We start from the raw sequence: 19,491 nt of genomic DNA on the forward strand, positions 1-19,491 counted from the left end.
AGGATCGGTTTAGCATGATGCGCTCTGATTGTGTCTTAATGTGACTTTTACTACGAGACTTTATGGAACTCCAGTTGTGTCCAGTAATTGCGGATTAAGCTTTATCTTGGTAGAATTCATTTCTACATTTCCAATTACTTACTATCATTTGTAATAAAATGATGCCAACACCATGGATTCAACAGTGAGGAATTTGTTCTATTCATCTTAAAGATGGAAAGAGTCAATATTGTGCTGATTCTGAGTAACTGAATAATTAACTGAATGACTTTTTATTCATTTCAGAGTTCAATCAGTGAGGCTATACATTTTGTGGTGGTCCTGGTTGAAGAAAAAAATGAAACAAAGATGGAAAGCAGTACATGTTGGTTCCACTGGCTTCCCCTGAAAATATGGGTAAAATCAGTCATTACAGGGTAAAAGTAATTTGAAGAGGGAGAAGCACATAAACCAGTCAAGTCAATGACATGATGCATTTATTAAAACCATGCCTGGTGGGAACAAAAACAGTGATAGATGTCTGTTAAGTCTGCTCTAGCAAGCAGTTTATTCTGTGTTTTATCCACCTTGTTACTGGGAGGCTTAGTGGGGAAACGATTATGGGTCTTACTTCTGGTGCCCACCGGAAGTATCAGTATTTCAGTGTAATTTGTAGGGTTTTTTGCTAATCTGTATTCATGATAGAAGTTTTTCTTTTCGGTTATAATACAATATTTAGTTAAACTTGTTCACGGACACAGCGTCTGCTATCAGAGAGCTGCTCAGTACAGAGGATCGTAATTGTGAGTTTAATCACCTGGAGCGACAGGAACACAGCGTTACGTTTTGTAACGTGAGTTAGCAGCTGCTAGCAGCTCGTTGCTCCGAAGAAGCTGGTCAGAGATCTGAGCTGCAATTTGCGCCGACAGTGTAAAACACCAGAACTACATAATATTAGCTTTGGCGTGATGTGAATTTTATTTTTCTTTTGTATTTAAAAAATAATAAAGTTCATGATATGAGTCTTTATCATTATGTTTGGGCCAGGAACATTTTTTATAAGACAAAATAAAATATCTGGGTTCACTTAGTCCATCACAACCAGAATCTCGAGGTTGTCCATTGCTAAGTGTCGCTGCAGAATCTCCCCACTGGACTAGAACCGAACCGAACTGCACATTAACCTGTTACAGAGGCCAACCTGCCACTTGTGTCTGCCCTTGTGGAACTCGGGTACTTTAATAATCAGACCAAGTTTAGTTTGTGGCTGCAGCAAGTGTGTTTTGAACGTGCTCCCAAAACAAAAGCGGTAGTTTTCATTGCCTACCGAAAGACAAGAAAACAAAAAGAATTTGGCTAAAAATTCTAAACTTGAACATAGAACCCAAAATGCTTTATGTGTGCTCATTTCATTGTGTGGATAGAAAGGCAAGGGAAGAAAACCCGCATCTGCATCCGAAGCAACTGAGTAAGTGAAGTAGCTACATATGCTAGTGTGGGTTATTTGGGGCCATTTCTTCAAGTCTGGTCAATTCATCATGTGACCTCAGGTTGCCAATGCTACTGGGTGTTTCCCAACAAAATGAAGAAAGGTTTGATTGAACTGTAGGTGTGAAGTTATTTATTGTTATACATCAAGGGGTTTTGAAAAGCTCAGCACAGAGGGTCTTGGTATTTGCATTGTGTAAGAGAAAGTGGATAGTTTGATGTTAAAGAGGACAACTTTGATCACAAAGATTAGTTCCAAAAATCAAGGATCCATCTTCTGCTGTGTGGGGAAGGGGCTCAGGAGACATCCCAGGGCATTTTATCGGCTCTAAAGTTAGAATTCTCGCCTTCTGGCTACAAATGGAACGAACCATAACATCTCTGTAATTACTGACTCACATTTCAGAAATTAATCTGAGAAAAAAATTCCAAAAATTCTCAGAATTTTTTCTCAAAAATCTGAGACAAAAATGTAACATTTATATATAAAATGTTCTTCTTTTTTCCTTTTTTTTTTTTAGTGGCCCTAATCCTCTTCCGTACAAAAAGTCAGAAATCAGAGAAAAAGTGAAAATGCTTCTTTTTTTTTTTAGTGGCCCTAATCCTCTTCCGTACAAAAAGTCAGAAATCAGAGAAAAAGTGAAAATTCTTCTTCTTTTTTTTTTTAGTGGCCCTAATCCTCTCCCGTACAAAAAAAGTCAGAAAGTAGAGAAAAAGTCAAAATTCTCCTTTTTTTTAGTGACCCTAATCCTCTCCCGTACAAAAAAGTCAGAAATCAGAGAAAAAGTCAAAATTCTTTTTCTGAAAACCATTCTAAGTAGTTTTCAGAAGGTGGGGCTAATATCACTCGAACATGTTTGAATCAAACCATTGCCACACCCCTCAAACAGTTTGACCACCTCGTCTGCACAGACATCTCGCAGTTTCCTGGCTGACAGGAAGATATCGGCCGTTATTGACGCAGCTGGAGAAAATTAAGAACTAGAAATGCGCAGCTCAGAAACATGGATGGCAAATAGAGGGAATGGTTTTGGCTCATGACTCTGAAACAACTGCAGAGATCTCATGGGAAGAGAAAGCGAACAGGGGAGATTGTCTAACCGCAAACACTCCGGATGGTTACAAACGCTGCCTTTGGAGCGGAACCTCACCGTGAAACAGTAAGTTTGTGTTGATATCGATACTTTTTAGCAGCTCTGGTTTGGTTAGACGACCGCTAACATTTAGTAGCCAAAACTGTAACGCTACTCGTAGAAGGGAAACGGTGGGGTTTTCCGAGTTTTTCCTCCACCCTATAAACTTTTGCGTTGCAACAATAAAAAAAAAAAAATAAAAAAAAATTGGTAGCAGGTACATCCAAAAATTGGTCTCAAATAAAAAAAGGTCTTCTCGACAAAATGATTTTTGGAGAACTTGAAACTTAATAGTGGATGTACAATCTTGTCGCAATCTTGAACGTGTACTGCCACATGTTCTCCTCAGAAAAAGGAGGAGTCTTTTGTCCAACTTTGGACACTGTCCAGTTTATGCCTGTTGAAGAAAATGCGTCACTAGGGCGGAAACGGGAGAAAGCACTCCATCTGCTCAATGTCTTTCTGCAGAGCAGGAAACAAAGAAGAAGCGGACTGTGACTGCAGGCAGTCTCCTTACTGTCTTCTTAAACACGCCGTGTTTAAACAACGCGGCATCCGATTCAGTTCGATCTCCACCAGCACCAACCAGCTCATATTCTGTGTGCCTTTCAGCAGTTGGTCTCTGGACGACGGTCCAGAGATCTGTGGAGCATTTCGGCTGAAACCGAAGCCTCCACCAAACGCTGTAAACGTTTTCCAGAGCGCTGCTGCACATTTCGACCTGGCTTCAGTCACTGACCCACTGCAGGAACACAGAGTATTGCTAGAGCAGCGTGAGAAGCAGCCGTGCATATAAACAATTCCCATGAATATGCTTTCCTGGTTGCATTTGTAGTGTCTACAATTCATGCAAATGATTGTTTTGATTTATTTGCTCATCACGAATTCAACTGACAATAGACAGGAAACGAAAACCGGATGTCGGGACACTCAATATTTAATCACAGAGCCCAACATTTTGGCATGGGAGTGTTAAAAAAGAGAACAGGAGCCAACCAAAATAGTACAATTACAAAGTACTCTGGCTGCTGCACAAAATGCATTTTTTTCCCTCTTATTAACATTGCAAAAACTATTTATTTTGTTTTTACATTTGTAGCTGATAAACAAACTAAACAGAATATTTTAATGAAACAAGCAAAGTAGTTTTCTGTTGAAAAGGTCCTTATTTCACTGTAGATCTGAACCATGGATATGGTCTTGCAGGTTTGCCTAATTAAAGAAAAAAAAGCTGAAAACAATATAAAAATCTTGCAGTGCAGTGATTTCTTTTAGGGACCTAAAATCATATTTACAATCATATTTTTGATGAACTAATGTGTAATTTGAAGTCTACAATGGGGTTTTAAATAAATTAGTTTTTACAAATATCGTTTTTTAGGGCAGCGTCCCAATGTGTGTGTGGACACTTTTTGTCTTGCAATTATTGATAAGGCACCTCAGCCAGACACTTGGAAATCTTTATAGCTTTTGTCAAGCTGCACATATATACAGTACAGACCAAAAGTTTGGACACACCTTTCTAATTCAATGGGTTTTCTTTATTTTCATGACTATTTATAAAGCAAGAAATCCCACTTATTAACCTGACAGGGCAACACCTATGAAGTGAAAACCATTTCAGGTGACGACCTCTTGAAGCTCATCAAGAAAATGCAGAGTGTGTGCAAAGCAGTAATCACAGCAAAAGGTTGCTACTTTGAAGAAACTAGAATATAAGGGGTATTTTCAGTTGTTTTACACTTTTTTGTTTAGTGCATATTTTCACATGTTATTCATAGTTTTGATGCCTTCAGTGTGAATCTACAATGTCAATAGTCATGAAAATAAAGGAAACTCATTGAATTAAAAGGTGTGTCCAAACTTTTGGTCTGTACTGTACATCATCTTATTATTTCTTACACACATGTGCCATCTCTTCCTTTAGTTTGTCTTGTGTGCTGACAATAGCTTAAGCACAAATTACCCCGTTATATTCAAACAAAGGTTACTGAAGGCACAAACTTTATATAAAAAGTGCATGCATTCTTACTTGTTACAATAGCAACCCCCATCCTCCTTCCCAACCGTCAGGAGGATGGGGGTTGGGAAACTCCAACCACTATCCTCCCAAAGCACCCAAATGTCTTTTCCTCTGCAGGAACCAGAACTGTTTTATTGGGCCATTAATCTCACTCCTATCCCGTGCATTCATCTCTGTTAAAACCAGACTACCAGTCTTACTCCATTAACTGAAATGTAAGTTAAGGTAATACACTTCATTCATATTGCGTATCATATGTTCTAAGGCAGTGGTTCCCAAAGTGTGGGGCGTTCTCCCTGGGGGCGTATGTGCCATTGCAAGGGCGGTGTGGAGGTTGGCGGGAATCTGTTGTCAAGAAAACTGGCATGGGGTTGTGAGATCTTTCCAGGTACACGCAGAAAAGGTGCATAAAGGCCAGGGAGAAATAAAGCAATCTTGTGGGTTGATTACAATAATAATTGAAATTGCATATGTATGATAATATGGGTATAAGTAATCACGGAATAATCTGTCCACATTCACCATGTCAGATTTTGTTGAACAGCTTATATATTTATCAAAACAAAACCATCACTTTTTTCTTCTGCTCTTTCATGCCAACAACTAATAATTATTATACACTGCCTGCTAGACTAAGATAGAAAAAGATGTCACAGCCTCTAGGCAGATGCAACCTAGGGTTGCATCTGTTTTGCTAATCCTATCTAAGCAGGAAGCTTGCATGTTAACTCCGGAAATTATTTCAATCATGTCTCTTCACATTTGTCCCTGACCTCAAGGTAGAAATTTAGACAACACTTGGTTATTGATATATTTATGTGTTTTATCTCAGTATTTACCATTATTGTAATATCGCCAACAGCTAATGAAGTCCTTTAGACAAAGTAATGCAGTTAGGTTTTCCTTGACTGCTACAGCTGTTTTTTTTAATCTCTCCTAACAATCCTGTTTATTTTCTAAGAACCATTGTATTGTAGAAGAAATTTTTTTTTTCTGTCTCTCATTTCAGAAAATGAAACTAGTCTTTTATAGTTTCATTACACGCAGAGTTAAATATTTCAAGCCTTGAATTCTTATAAGATGAGGATAGGCACAAAAAAGTATCTAAGGCACTGATCATTTCCTACAGTTCAGCTATAGACGTCATAACATTGAAGGAATTTGATGCATGTGTAAATCTGGCTGGATTAGGCTGCCCTCTCAAACTGAGTGGCAGTACAAGAAGAAGAGCGAGTCTCTTTTTAAAATTATTTATTTTGTCAAAAGAAAATGTACCACTTTTTGATTTGTAAAGCATTAAAAGTATAAAGCATCCAAATGGATGAATATCTTTTTTGATTTGCGTTAGTCTTGTATAAAATAAAAAATGGATTTAAAAAAACAAACAGAATATAATTATGTATGAATTTCATATTAAACAGTTTGTATCAACAAAAAAATCTTATTTGGACACCACAGCCGCACTTTAAATATTACAGCCGCTTTCATGGAACTAACAGCAGGAAAGTGTGGGAATCTCAACAGTACTTTAGTTTTGAGATCTGCAAACATGTAAAAAAAGGGAATTGTTGCAATAAATGAAGATTTCTGATACTGGAATAGTATTAATGGCACACAGTCTGTTGCTTCTGATACGCCTGGGCTTCATTGACAGACATTGAAGAATTTTACAACAGCTCCTTATAATACAGTATGGCAGATATGCAATTTTTGCAATACTGATCCAAAAGCTGCTTCGCTTCAGGCCTCAGGTTTGGGGGAAGAGTGGAAAGAAAACAAAACAATCATAGGATGTGTAGGGTTTGGCTGCTTATGTTTAGGAAGATGGAAGACCCAAAATATTAGTAGCGTCTTGTAATGGAACATTTTAAATGTGTCTGTCTTGTTTCCTTTACTCAGTTTATATGTGCAGGCAAGCGTCTGGCATGATGTGCAAGAAACTAGTGCACCCAAAGGCCACACAATATGTGTGAAACCACAGAGAAGAGGATGTATTCAAGCAGGTGTTTTGCAGGACTATCACTTTATATGCTGCGCTGTTTTTCTGTTACTGAAGGGGGCTGAGTTTTTCTTTTGTTCTTGTATCTTATACTTGTCTGTGTGTGTAAGCAGGATAAGGGGAAATGTGCATCTTACATCTGAGCTCTGCTTCTCTGACTAGTTTGGTGACAGTCGTTGTATGCCGTTTGCCTTCAAATAAAGCATCTAAAGACATACGTCAACCATTCTCCACTTATTGAATGGTTTCTCTATCCTTTATTATAGAATTTCCACCACAGTCTTTGGTATGCTCAATTAACTGAACATTTATTCCAAGCACTGTAGAAAATAAAGAAGATAGAAAAATATTTTGTGGGTTGTATAGGAGTTTATTTGGTTGCTTTTCCAACAGAAAATGAAATAATTGCAGTAACTGTTCAACCTTCCTATGATGGACTGAAAACTGAAAAATGCTTACATTTTTTATGCATTTTAAAGAAATTATTTTAAAAAATTTTCAATATTGGTCTTATCACTGATCGACAGATTCAAATATCTACAAGAATTTTTTTATATGTATTTAACAAGTCTATTTTGTCTCATTTCAGGAACATCTTATTGCCGACCTTCCAGAAAGGTTTAAGAAAATAGAAACATGCATTCCTTCGCACTGGTGAATGTGCCGACTCATCAGATTGGACAGTCATCTCAAACCTCACAAGCTGCTACCCATCCATACCAAGGAGGAGTTTGGTCTGCAAACGCCACACAGCAGTACGTGACGGGGAATGAAGGAGTGCAGCTGTCTCACGGCACTAATTTTGCCTCGCAGAATGGAGCAAACCCTAGCAGACAAATGTCAAATTGGCAGAGCTCTGATACTACTTATCTGGCGGGTCAGTCGAAAAATGCTTCACATTTCAAGCACCATGCCCTTTTCCAAATAATTCTTAGCCAGCAGCAGCAGCAGCAGCAGCATAGATTAAACAAAATACAAAATGAGAATCTTTCTGTGACAAACACTGGCATATCTCAGCCAGCCCCAATTCAAAACTCTCATCAAAATGGAGTGGACCACAGTCAACATAGTACTGCTGTCACAAACACCACCTATGCCCAACAAAGCATGTCGGTGCGCTGCAAACAGACAGTTTCCTTTAATGGGGTTCAGATGAACAGGACCACGGATGCTTCACATCTTCAACAAAACTGGACCCAGCAGGCTTTTCATCCAGCTGCAAATGGAGGAATGACCAGACCCACTGCTGCTCCCTCACTTCCGTATGACCAGACGGTCAATGCCAACAAAACACTAACTGCAGCTATTCATCATGGTCAAGCTCATGTGTCTTCGAATCAAATTCACAGACCAAATTTCTCTCAGGGAGGAGACTATACATCAAGCTGTGGAATGGCAACCTCTCAGACATTTAAAAACAATAATGTTGCTACTCAGTGTACATCCTCAACTGCTCAGACTACACATCCTTTGCTTATACATCAAATAAATCAGCAACCTTCAACTCAGAGCAATCCTTCGTATAACAACTACAGAAGTTTCAGGAATATAAATTTATTGAATGAAAGAAATTTTCTTTCAAAACAAAAAGATCCCCCTCCTCCTTACAGGAGCCCACAATATTCCATTGTGTCCAGAATGTCTAATCAAAGTAACCAAACTGCGACCGTAGTCAATTCTGAAAATCCCAGCTTGAAGGCTAGCCAATCTTTATCCCTCCAGTCTGGACAGCCTTGGCCTCAAAGTGTTAAGTCAAGAGCACAGCAAATTGCAAATGCATCATTTCAGCAAAACTCAATAGCAAATGTTGTCTACCCCCGTTTTGCATCAGGGAATGGAGGTGGAAGTGGTCCGGTAGTTGACCTCAATGAAACTGTAACTAAAAGATTTCCCATCGATTCACTGAGTAATTCTTCACAAGGATATGAGAGAGCGTTATTGCAGAGAGGCGAGCGTCAAGCCGCTGTAGTAAGCCATTCAAATAAGGATGTTGGAATGCCGTCACCATTCAAACAAAATGAAAGCTGTTCCTCCTCCATGTCTGGTCATACCGGCATAAGAGCTGTTGCAGTTGTTCCCCCATTATCTCAGGAGGAGCCCAATTCTCCTGCCTCTACTGAACCTTGCAAATCTGTGGATGATGCAGAAAAAACGTGGATTTCACCATATGCAGCTACAATTTGTGAGACTACACCTGAAAGCGAGGAATCTAATCAAAACCAAGTGATCACCAACAAAGCAGACTCAGAGCCAGAAAGTTTAACTCAAACACCAGAGAGTGATAATCATGAATCGGTTGTTGAAAGGGTTTCACAAGAGTCAGTAAGTCAAACTGGTTCTGGAAAACAAACTGAAGTGGCTACACCTCAATCACCACCTGTTCATGAACTTTCTCTGCTCCCAACAAAATCTTGGACTGCTGAGGAACTGACCAAATTGATAATGGTGATGGAAGCTGAACCCAAGCAAACGCGCACTTCTGAGGTGTCGACTGTTGTCAAAATAGTTATGATGATGTGGGGTAAAAATATTTTGGCGATGCTTCATGGCTACAAGGAAGCCTTGGAAATCAATTTTATTTCAGAAAAATTCTGTAAAACACACATCAAGCGGGACACTTCTATACTCACACAAGTTAGCCCTGACTTTAAGGACCAACTAAAACGGTACAAAATCCTCAAGGAAGATGAGGTCTACTCAGAACCTCCTTACAGATCTTTGTGGTTGAATGTCAATGATCAGCTTGATGACATAGATAAGGAGTTTGGCTTCCCTTGGGCTTTGAAGCGACATCTTTATGTGGATGAAACCACAATCGACGACGTTGAGACTTTCGAAAACGTCCCTGATCAAGCTGCCAGTGAGTCAGTAAACAAAGTTTTGCCTCTAACAGAGTGTGAAGAAGTTGATATGACTGAAGAAAATGAAACCCCCCAGAACCTTACTGCTTCCCCACAGGAGTCGCCAGGGAAAGATACCTGTGACTTGAGCTACTTGTTTAAAATAGAGATTTTGCCTCCAGAGGAAGCAAAAGTCATCTTTGAGCAAGTGCAGAAAGACGAGCATTCAAGCTCTAACTGTGGAGAAGAAACTGATGCAAGTGGCTCTGAGCAGAGAGTGGGATCTGAAGATATGGATTCCACAATAAGTGATCCCAAACAAAAGAAATCTTCAGACAATCAGCTGAAAGAGATTTGCTGCCTTGCAAGATTTATAGAAATGAACTCAGGACTAGGCAAACTCTCCTCCAAATGCCAATGCAGAGACAAACAAAATGCAAATGATGGCACCATTGAGATCCTTAAACCTGATCCTGACTGCTTACCAATCGGCCAGAAGGTTGTTAATCATCAAACTGATACTCAGAATGGCCCTGATCTGTCCATTAACCTTAGTCAGATAATCGATTTGACTGACGACAATGATGACCAACTTTTTTCTTTTTATGATAAAGAATCAGACCCAATTTTCCAGACCTGCAGCCAGTCAAATGCTGTTGGTGTAAGCAACCAGGAAGCTGGGGAACTTTCTGCTGATTTTTCCTCTCCAAAAAAGATGCACGAGTTTGTCTTCGAGGAGAGAGAATCTGAGTTGGAGCATGTACAAGAAAAGCTGCCATCAACAAGAGCTGTGCAGTCGAGTGATCCAATGTGTGGTACCCAGCTAACCAAATTAGATCCTTCCAATTTTATTGAAACAAATGAGCTAACTCAGTGGTTTAACCAGAAAGAAAACTGTGAACAAGCTCCTTTAACATCTGACGACCAGGCTGAATCACCTTCAGAAAACAAAACTCAAGTTAGTGACGCCACCAGCCAGACATCCTTAAACATTGTCGTTAATAAGATAAAAACAGAGAAGAGACAAAGGAATATTGACCAATATTTCCAAACTCTAAAGAAACCTAAATGTAGGCTGCCTGTTGCCTCAGATACGGATCACAACTCCGAAGCTCAAGAATCGGCCTGTGAAGGAAAAACTGTAGAATTGGTGTTGTTTGGAGCTGGGCAACCAGAGATGAGTTCTCCATCCAGAAAAGATGATGTCCTGGTTTCTTCTCAAATAAGAGTATCTTATGAAAAACACAAGCCTCCTGAAGTCCTGTCTGTGAAATTAGACTCTTTGGGAATGGACTCCACTCCAGCTGATCCCACAAGGGACTACTCGATCAAACAGCTTATTTATGAAAAATGGAGGAGCAGTATTCCAACTACGAGTGGATCAGGTTTTTTTCGGCACAAAAACAAACTGAAAAGGCAAACCAGTTTGCCTGCTGTAATTTCTAGGGAAAGCACAAAAGAGCAGGCACAGACAATTTCCCCTAAACTAAGATTCTCTGATAGAACTAAAAAGTTCATTCAGAGTTTAAAGAAGAAGAAGAAAAGGAGGGCCCTCTCAGATCGCCTTACGCGGGAAGAAACAAAGAGAAGGCGCTACAGTGTCACCCTTGAGCGACCTGAACATCAGCAGGGAGGTGAAACCAGTGACAAGATGCCAGTCCATGACAATATTGTCTTGAAGTTCAATGTGCTGCCAAACACCTTTAACTTGGCAGATGGGTCTGCTGAGACGGAGGAGGCAGCTGAACCTGTTTCAGGTAAATGCAAATAATTTTAAAGAACATTTTTAATTATCTTATAACAGCTTCTCTGTGATGAATATTTCTTGGTTAGTAGTCACAAATTACTGTAGTTATGCCAAGAGGTAGATGAGAAATGCCAGAGCAAAGGATCCAGTTGAGCCAAAGTTCAATTAAACCAACTTGAGCTTCCTTAACACCTTGTCTGTCTCTCTCATGCTATACTGGATTCTTTTAACTCGTGTCAGTATTTGATTTATTGTTATAGTTAAAACGACAAAAAAACAAATCCGGGACATTAATTTTGAAACACAAATTCATAATCTTGACATTTTCTTCAGAGCAGTTCAGAGGAAAACACATGTGGCTGGGTTTGCTTATTTTATATTCATGCTGATGGGTATTTTTCCTTTCGAACCTACATAAAAGAAAGAACCACAGACAACGTATATGAATTTCACGTCAAGCTTTTGCAAAAGAAGTCTCCGTCAACTGCTCCTCCGAGCCGTTCACAGAGCGTTCTGATCTGCTTCCGCATGAGCCCCTGTTTTTATTGTCAAAGAAAAACAGGCAAGGGGGGCAGTCAGGAAAAACAACAGAGGTCGTAAAACTTCTAACCCAAACAACTAACAACCCAGTTCCAGATGTGATATCTGATCAAAGGTCTGAGCCCGGTTCAAATCTCGGTCAATACTGTCAACAAAACAAAATACGACTGCTTACAGGTAGTTACTAAATTAGGAGGTGTTCTTACAAAAGGATTTAAGGTCTGAGAAACTCAGTGTTAACTATTTCTCATGAAGATGAACAGACAGTAGTGACCTCCAGGTCAGTTCATACACACATAAGGAAGAGAGCACTTTAAACAGAAAATCACAATGATCTATAGGCTGAATGTGAACTAAAGTAATAATAAAATGATAATACCAAAAAATCTCTAACACATACATTTGTTAATTATGTAACTTTTAAGTTGTAAATCAGCCAAGACCCTCAAAAGCAAACAGATTGTTTCTGTTTTGCTGTTCTGGAAACTATTACATTTGTGTTTACTGCCTGATAATCTAAGACTGACTGGGTCAGTGTGACTTTCTGTTGAAGAAACTTGGCACAGCACGTGTCTCAACAATCTGATAAATGTTCTGCTCACATGAATACCATCATCTAGCTGGCTTTTACATGAAGTTGGGGGAGGGGTTCATGTAAAACCCTTCCCCCCAATCTATTAAGATTAAACAATCAATCTTTGTTATAGATTGTTTAATCTATAACAAAGATTAAAATGGGATAGCTATTTCTGAGTTTACATTACTGTTAGATTCTGTAAACCAAGGATTTCCAAAGAATGGTTATGGGAGCCATATGTGATCTTTGGAAAGAGTTTGTTTGGCCCCACATGGCAATTTAGTAATCCTGCAGTTCTGGCCTTATCGGCATAGCTTTTTGATACAGATGGACACATTATTTAAAAATGTTATAGAGCAAGATCTCATTGACAAATTTAAATCTTCACTTTAGATCAGTTTTGTGACCAGGGAGTACTTTTAACTTTATAGTTTTGGACCATGTCGATTGGAAAAATTTAAACCCCTCAACAGACTCTGCTTAATTTCTCCCTCTGTTCAACTCAAATAAGATTTTTTGCTTTTTTTTATTTCCAGATAAGTTGAAACCAGTAGAAGAAAAAGATGCATTTCATAAGAACGTTGCAGCAAAACCAAAAGGTAAAATATTGTTCTATTTTTTTATTTTTATTTTCAATATAAATTGCATTTGACATAAGTGCTGAGACCAATGGTTGTGTATCTAATTCCTAGCAGGAACCTGGTATCCAAGTGAACCAAAGCAATACAAGCCACTACGTGTCTCTAAGCGTGTCTCTAAGGATGTCAGCCTCTTCCATGAGTATCAGAAGAAATACAAGGAGAAGACATGCACATCGACAGATGATTGATTGATGCACATCGACAGATGATTGATTGATGCACATCGACAGATGATTGATTGATGCATAAATAATGTTACTAAACTTTGTTATTGACAGTGTTGATATTTTAAGCTCAGGGAGTAGACTAATACTATGTTTTAGGTTTAATCTCCCAGTAAGAGACCTCAGTACTGCTTCCTCATCTTTACTTTAAACTTTTACCTACACATTGAAACTGATTACTTTACATTTTGTGTATGAGTATATTAGCCAAATGTTTGGCAAGATTTGCATGTTTTGTTTTTACTGTTTGTTTTTTTTCATGTTTTTTGTACCAAGAAGTGTTCTATTTTTTTTACATTGCTTTATGATTTTGTCTAAGAAAGCTAGTGTGTTGTTTGAAAAGATAAACTTTAAACTTGTCTTGCTTTCTTGTTGAGCAAATAAATGATTGTTTGCTAACTCTTGTCTGTTCATATGTGATAAGATTTATATGGAATACTTTTGAAATAAAAACCACACACACACATCAGAACAACGAAAGACCAACTTAATGCTTGCAATGTACAAAGCACCATGAGTGTTATACAAATGTGATGCTTAACTAACAGTTAATTAAACCTATTTAATTTTCTAACAACTTGTCAAAGCTTGATGGATCATATACAGAAAATGATTTGTTTTTTTAAACATATGAGAGCTGTAGGATTAACGTGAAGACAAGAATCCACTATAACATTATGTCCACTCAGGTGAAGTGAATAACTTATCGCCATGATTTTTCTGCTGTCATGTTTAGACAGGAAGTGAATCTTTTGCAAGCTGTTTTCTTTCAGCAAAAAGTTATTGGGTTCAGATTCCAGTCTGGGTTCTTTCTGAATACAGTTTGTGTGTCATGCTCATGCATGTTATAATTATATTCTTAAAATATGTCATTCCAATTTTCTTTTACAGAAGTATGCCTGTATTAAATGAAAATATCAATATAATGGTTATAATTAAAGTCAGTGACTTCTTGGCTAAATCAGAGAAGCTAATGATTGCATGTTAAACCATGTGATTTTGACAATGGCCTTGGAAGACCATATCAAATGTATGAATGTATTATTACCAATGTAATGCATTCACCCAAGTGTTGCCTGTTTCAACACTTGAGATATAAAGTGTTGAAACAGGCACGCAATAAAAATAGTCTTGAGAAAAGGTAACTATAGTTATGGTTGATGAGAGATACCCAATCTGAAGGCATGCATGTTGACTTCCTTTGGACGGCAGCCTGCAGTCTACCTGTTGTCCCAGATTTCTTTCTACATCTGCAGCATTCTTTGCCTCTGATCTTGTATGCTTCAAGGAAACAACTATACTCCCTTCCTTTCCACTTCTTTTATTGTTTCTTGTCCTACAGATGTTCTTCATTGGTCAGTTCTTGGTGTCATGCTTACTTCATTGACTATTTCTTGGGTGAATTAATCTCTGGTTTGTGAAAACTCCTCTGAAAACATGATTTTAGTTTCTCCATGCAGTCAGCACAATTGTTCCATAAGAGCCTTTACTTTTGCTCTGCTTTGCCAGTGACCATCTGCTGACCGTTTCCTATTTTGCTGCAAGGTTACTCACTTTAATGAGTTACCATCCACCCACTCAGGAGGGAAACCGTGGAATGCAATATGTGTCCTGACCTGATAGGCTGAAAGCTGTTTTAGATACAAATTTTCAGAGCAATTTGTCTAAATACTGACTCATTTTTCAGACCCATTCCCATCCCCCATCTCTCTCTCACACACAACTTCCCTGTACTCCCCTCAACAGCTGTGCTTTTTCACAAGAAGAATGCATGAGATTCCTTGCGTACAAAGACACAGCATAGAGTGTACTTATAAACATAAGAATCCTACAGACCAAACCTTTTGGATAAAGCTCAGTCAATCAGAGGACCGGGGGTGTGATCTCAACTTCATTTAACTATTCAGATTAAACATATTTTCCTGCAACATTGTGTTAAAAAGGAAGACTTGTTCAAAGATGGTAAGAATACAGAATTGCATGCAGAAAATGGAGTGAAAGAAGCATTTTTGTGTCTTGATGCTGCAAACTCCCTGCTTCACCAGCTGCAGTCTGGTTTTAGTTTTTGTCTTTATTTGCCCCTCTCTCCACCCCCCTTTTTATAGTTTCTCGATATTAATTTTTTTTGACATTTATTATTTTCATAATTTTTTTCTTATACCAACAACTATTATGCTAATAGTTGTATTGACTTATTGTCAATTTATTTAATTGGAAACTTATTGTTTCCACTTTATGTACATTTTCCCTTGACATCTTGAATTACTACATTTTGGGCTTTCGATTTCCTGCAAACAATTGGCTGCAGACGTTTAAAAAAATAACTAGTGTCAGTAGAAGTTAATATTTATCTCGTCGTACATCATTTTTCTTCCTCTTTTGATGTTCATCCAAACACATCGTTCTTTGCATCCATGGGAAAAATACCTCTAGTGTATATTTTGGTGTCTGTTTTTGCCAAGGTTAACCTTGAACTTGCTGTGTTTTTTTAATAAGGACCTTCTTCACAGCTGCCTCTGCTAGACTTCCTGGGAACATTGAATCAGCAAGACTTTTAAACAAAAAATGAAAACAAAGAAGGAGGATTTTTACAGGATATATTTGTGGAGGAGGAGATGCACATGGGGTTATGTTAGTTAGTCACTCTTTGTTACCAAGCAAAAATAATTGATTTTCCCTCAAACAGTACTTTATCCTTGCAAGACTGAGAACAGGACGTACAGTCAGACATATCAGACACTCAGTATCTGTTTAGTTTGTTCTAACTAAACAAAGAGTCAAAATCTTTTTATCAGACAGACCTCAGATAGCTGTGTCCAGTACCATCAGTCTTGAAACAGACACATCTTACAACTGTGCCTAAAGCATGACCTTGAACTACTTTGTTTTCAGTAAACTTTTGATTGTCACAATGCAGTTTTTCACCAGGAGTCTGGGAACCAACCTTTTGGGTGGTATCAGCAACTTCAGTTAGGATGTTGACAAAGACAGAAACTTGAACCTTATCTGCATGTGGCACCTCCTCTGACATCTCTAAACACTCCCTATGTTCCAGCAGGAGTGGAAAAATACAATGCGACAATAGGCTTACACATAGCGCACACAAACACACACACACAATAGGCTCACAAACAAGTCTAGTTACACTAGTGTGGACTTAAGAAACGTATTCTGTCCTAAGAAGCTATTATCTAAAATTCCACAAACAACTTCAGATGCAATTGAAACCAGAACTTTATGTTTCACTGTTTTTTTCTAATTTTCTGAAGTGAAATCAGACCAACTTCTGTTGTTATAGGTCAGTTGAAGTACCAAGGTGATTTCAATTTGTTAAATGCCATAACAATGAGAGAGAGAATGTATCAGTTTTTAAAATCAAACGTTTACAGATAAAAAGTATTTTTTTCTGTAGACAGATGTAAGTTATCTTTTTTAAGACAGATGGAGCTCGACGCACAGCTATCCTCCAAAACTAACTGAGGGAGTCTATGTAGCTGCTACTTGTTAGAATCATATGACGTCTTTCGATTATTTCAAAGTAGAATAAAATATACTTTTTTGTCCCCTAGGTAAAGGTAATTTTTGTTTATATTGCACATTTTCAACAACAAGGTGATACAAAGTGCTTTACAGGAATTAAAAGGAAATACAAACAAAATAACAAACCAAATGAGACAGCAAAAGAAGAAAAATAATCTAATGTTGATCTATTCAAAGTATATATGCTAGATACTCCTATTCAGGGTTGCTAGATAAGTATAAGTAAGTATCCTCTGGCCTAATTCCTTTTCTGGGTTGGAAGAAGTCTAAAAAGTAGCTGCTAAGGTAGATTTTCTGGATTTTGTTTGTTTTAATCCCTGTTCTGGGTTGCTAGATAAGTGTAAGTAAGTATAAGTATTCTCTGGAGTTCTCCACAGTTTCTAAGTAATAATAAAAACTAAGTGTTCCTGTTCTGGAAGAATTATTATTTTTTTGGATTCTAAGTTTGTTCTAAATTCCTCTTTTGAGTTGCAATAACAGGAGTCTGCATAATAATCTCAAAAATAATCTAAACTGTATAATATTGGTCTAAATAGTGAGTACTCTACAGTTTCTAAAAAATAAGCTAATGAGTGACTAATAGTCTCTGGATTCCAAGTTTGTTCTAATTCCTTTTCTGGGTTAAAAGTGAGTACTCCAGTTTCTAACAAAACAAAATAAAGAGGAAAGGACACATTAAGGTAGCTCTAAAAAAAAGAGAGGAGTTTTAGCCTTGATTTAAGGAACTCAGAGTTTCAGCTGTTCTGCAGTTTTCTGAAACTTTGTTCCAGATATGTGGTAACAAAAACAGGTCCAAGTGTCGATGTGACTTGAACTGCATTGTTAGAAATATTTAGTATATGTTATCAGAAAGATATATAGACACCCTTCTGTGAAAATTTAATCAGTGGAGTGATTGAGTGATTATTGACCCTAATTAATTGCTTTTAATTTCCGGTGACAAGATGGGCCCCCCAGCCCCCGTCCCCATCTGTTACGACATCTGTTATTCCCACTCCTTCCAAGTTCATCCTCACGACCTCTGGTCACCAGGCTCATCGACTATCAGCTCTCAGGATCTGCAGCAAGCCATCTGTGTGTCAGGGTGTGTGCGCACATGTGACCACTTGTGATCAAATTAAAGTACAACACAGAGTATGAAAAAACAACGTGTTAGTGTAGAGGAATATAATTATATTAATAGTTTAAAATTACGTTGTTTGGTTGGTTCGCACTGTTGAAAAAAAATGATTATTTTAGTACTTAATACAGTTAATCTTACGCATGTGTAAAAAGGGTATGTTTGACGCTCTTATTTTGAACTGGACAGACAGGGGTCAAAATGCAGATCACTAAATGGGGCCTCTTGCTGTGCGGCCAGAACACAGAGCCATAAAATTAGCATTCCTGCAGGCAGTTGGGGGGAGACCTGCCGGAGGCCAGCATCTGCGATGGTGTAAAATTAATGCAAAGTAGAAGATTGAAACCCCTAACATTTAATTTCTAAGTATTAATACCATGTTTTTACTGAAGATCGTATTATCTCATTTTAAAACTACTAAATGATGAATGTATTTGAAAACTGTATTATCTGTGACGATATTAGAAGCAAATGGAAATTGTTTGAATGAAAATGTTTTGTTTACTATTAGAAAATGGCTCAGGAATTATACTTTATTTTGTCCTGTGGATTTTATGTATTATTTTGGCAGAACTCAATCTTTTGGGGGGGCTGACTGTGGAAAAGCAAAAACTGGGGTTTGCAAAGATAACATTTCCTTGAAAATTACCAGATGCAAGTCTCTTTGAGAACTTTAGGAGAGATAATGGAAGAGACGTCAGATTCCGAGGGTGTCTGCGAAATCTTATCTCAGGACTTTCGGCGCCGGGGACATTCGTACCTGGCACGGCCCAAGATTAAGTGGTCCGCCCTTGTGTCTCGACAGAAACCAGACGCCCTTGGAGCATCGCTGTAAATTAGGAGACTTCTCAAGTTTCTCTGAATGTCAAAGGGGTTTCTAATTGGTCGAAGAACAGAACGCCTTGATTGAATATATTATATAGAAGAAACACCCACTCAATATAAAATTTCATGTCAGCGCTAAAAATTCAGAAAGCTACCACTGTTTTGCTTTTGACATAAGCTCTCTCCAAAGACGAGTCTTTGCCTTTTTCTTTGTGTTTCTTTCTCTATTTTTTCCTGTTACAGGTAATGAATATATATCTCTGTACCTCTGCAGCTTTGTTAATTGATTCATGCGTTGCTTTGTATGGGATTAAACTCTGTGATCTGTGACGTCAGACGTTGTGTTGTTGTTTCACTTTCTCCAGATGCAGCGCCGCCCGCTAGGGATCCCAGGACTTTAAGGAAGAAAGAGCCAAACGTTTTGTCCAAAGTTAATGTTAAATTATTCTTCCTTAATAGCACTAAGATATGTTTTAACTTAAAGGAAATGTATTGTGTCAAATGAACTGGATCAATCTGACCTAGAAGTCAGGAAGGAATTCAGGTTTGGAGAGATGTGGAATAACAATCACTAAAGAGAGGAAAGTTGTTAGTTTAAGCTGTTGTGCAAGAAAGTTCTGGCAGCCGTTCCTTCCCCTGCTCGCCAGCAAAGGAACCGGGCCGGAGCTCAAGATGTGGGAAGGAACCTCTGTTTGGACAGATAAGGAACAATTTGACTAATAGTTCATCTGAAATGGACCAGATGTTGAGGTCAAGACGTCTCTAATTATTCCAGAAGGTCATCTCCTAATTCTCAGAACTTCCAATACACATCC

General features: G+C 38.2%; 1 protein-coding gene across 2 annotated transcripts; it reads left to right on the forward strand.

The window, feature by feature from the left end:
* Positions 1-2,338: 2,338 nt before the first annotated feature.
* Positions 2,339-13,590, forward strand: LOC111612070. 2 transcript variants are annotated; one of them, XM_023352027.1, is made up of 4 exons: positions 2,339-2,627; positions 7,212-11,219; positions 12,863-12,925; positions 13,022-13,590. In XM_023352027.1, exons 2-4 carry the CDS (start codon positions 7,259-7,261, stop codon positions 13,153-13,155), a joined length of 4,158 nt encoding a protein of 1,385 aa, XP_023207795.1. In that variant the 5' UTR covers positions 2,339-2,627; positions 7,212-7,258; the 3' UTR covers positions 13,156-13,590. The 2 variants fall into 2 exon arrangements, with proteins under 2 accessions (XP_023207795.1, XP_023207789.1); XM_023352021.1 differs by having other exon boundaries at positions 2,340-2,627; positions 13,019-13,590.
* The last annotated feature ends 5,901 nt before the right edge of the window (positions 13,591-19,491 follow it).

The sequence above is a fragment of the Xiphophorus maculatus genome, chromosome 2 (genome assembly GCF_002775205.1).
Source record: "Xiphophorus maculatus strain JP 163 A chromosome 2, X_maculatus-5.0-male, whole genome shotgun sequence".
NCBI classification, from domain to species: domain Eukaryota; kingdom Metazoa; phylum Chordata; class Actinopteri; order Cyprinodontiformes; family Poeciliidae; genus Xiphophorus; species Xiphophorus maculatus.

Excerpts from the sequence above, each read along its gene's own strand:
- LOC111612070 (XM_023352021.1), top strand. The coding sequence starts at position 7,259 with ATGCATTCCTTCGCACTGGTGAATGTGCCGACTCATCAGATTGGACAG. Across the intron at positions 11,220-12,862 it reads GGCAGCTGAACCTGTTTCAG|ATAAGTTGAAACCAGTAGAA; the intron begins GTAAATGCAAAT and ends TTTTATTTCCAG. Across the intron at positions 12,926-13,018 it reads CGTTGCAGCAAAACCAAAAG|CAGGAACCTGGTATCCAAGT; the intron begins GTAAAATATTGT and ends TCTAATTCCTAG.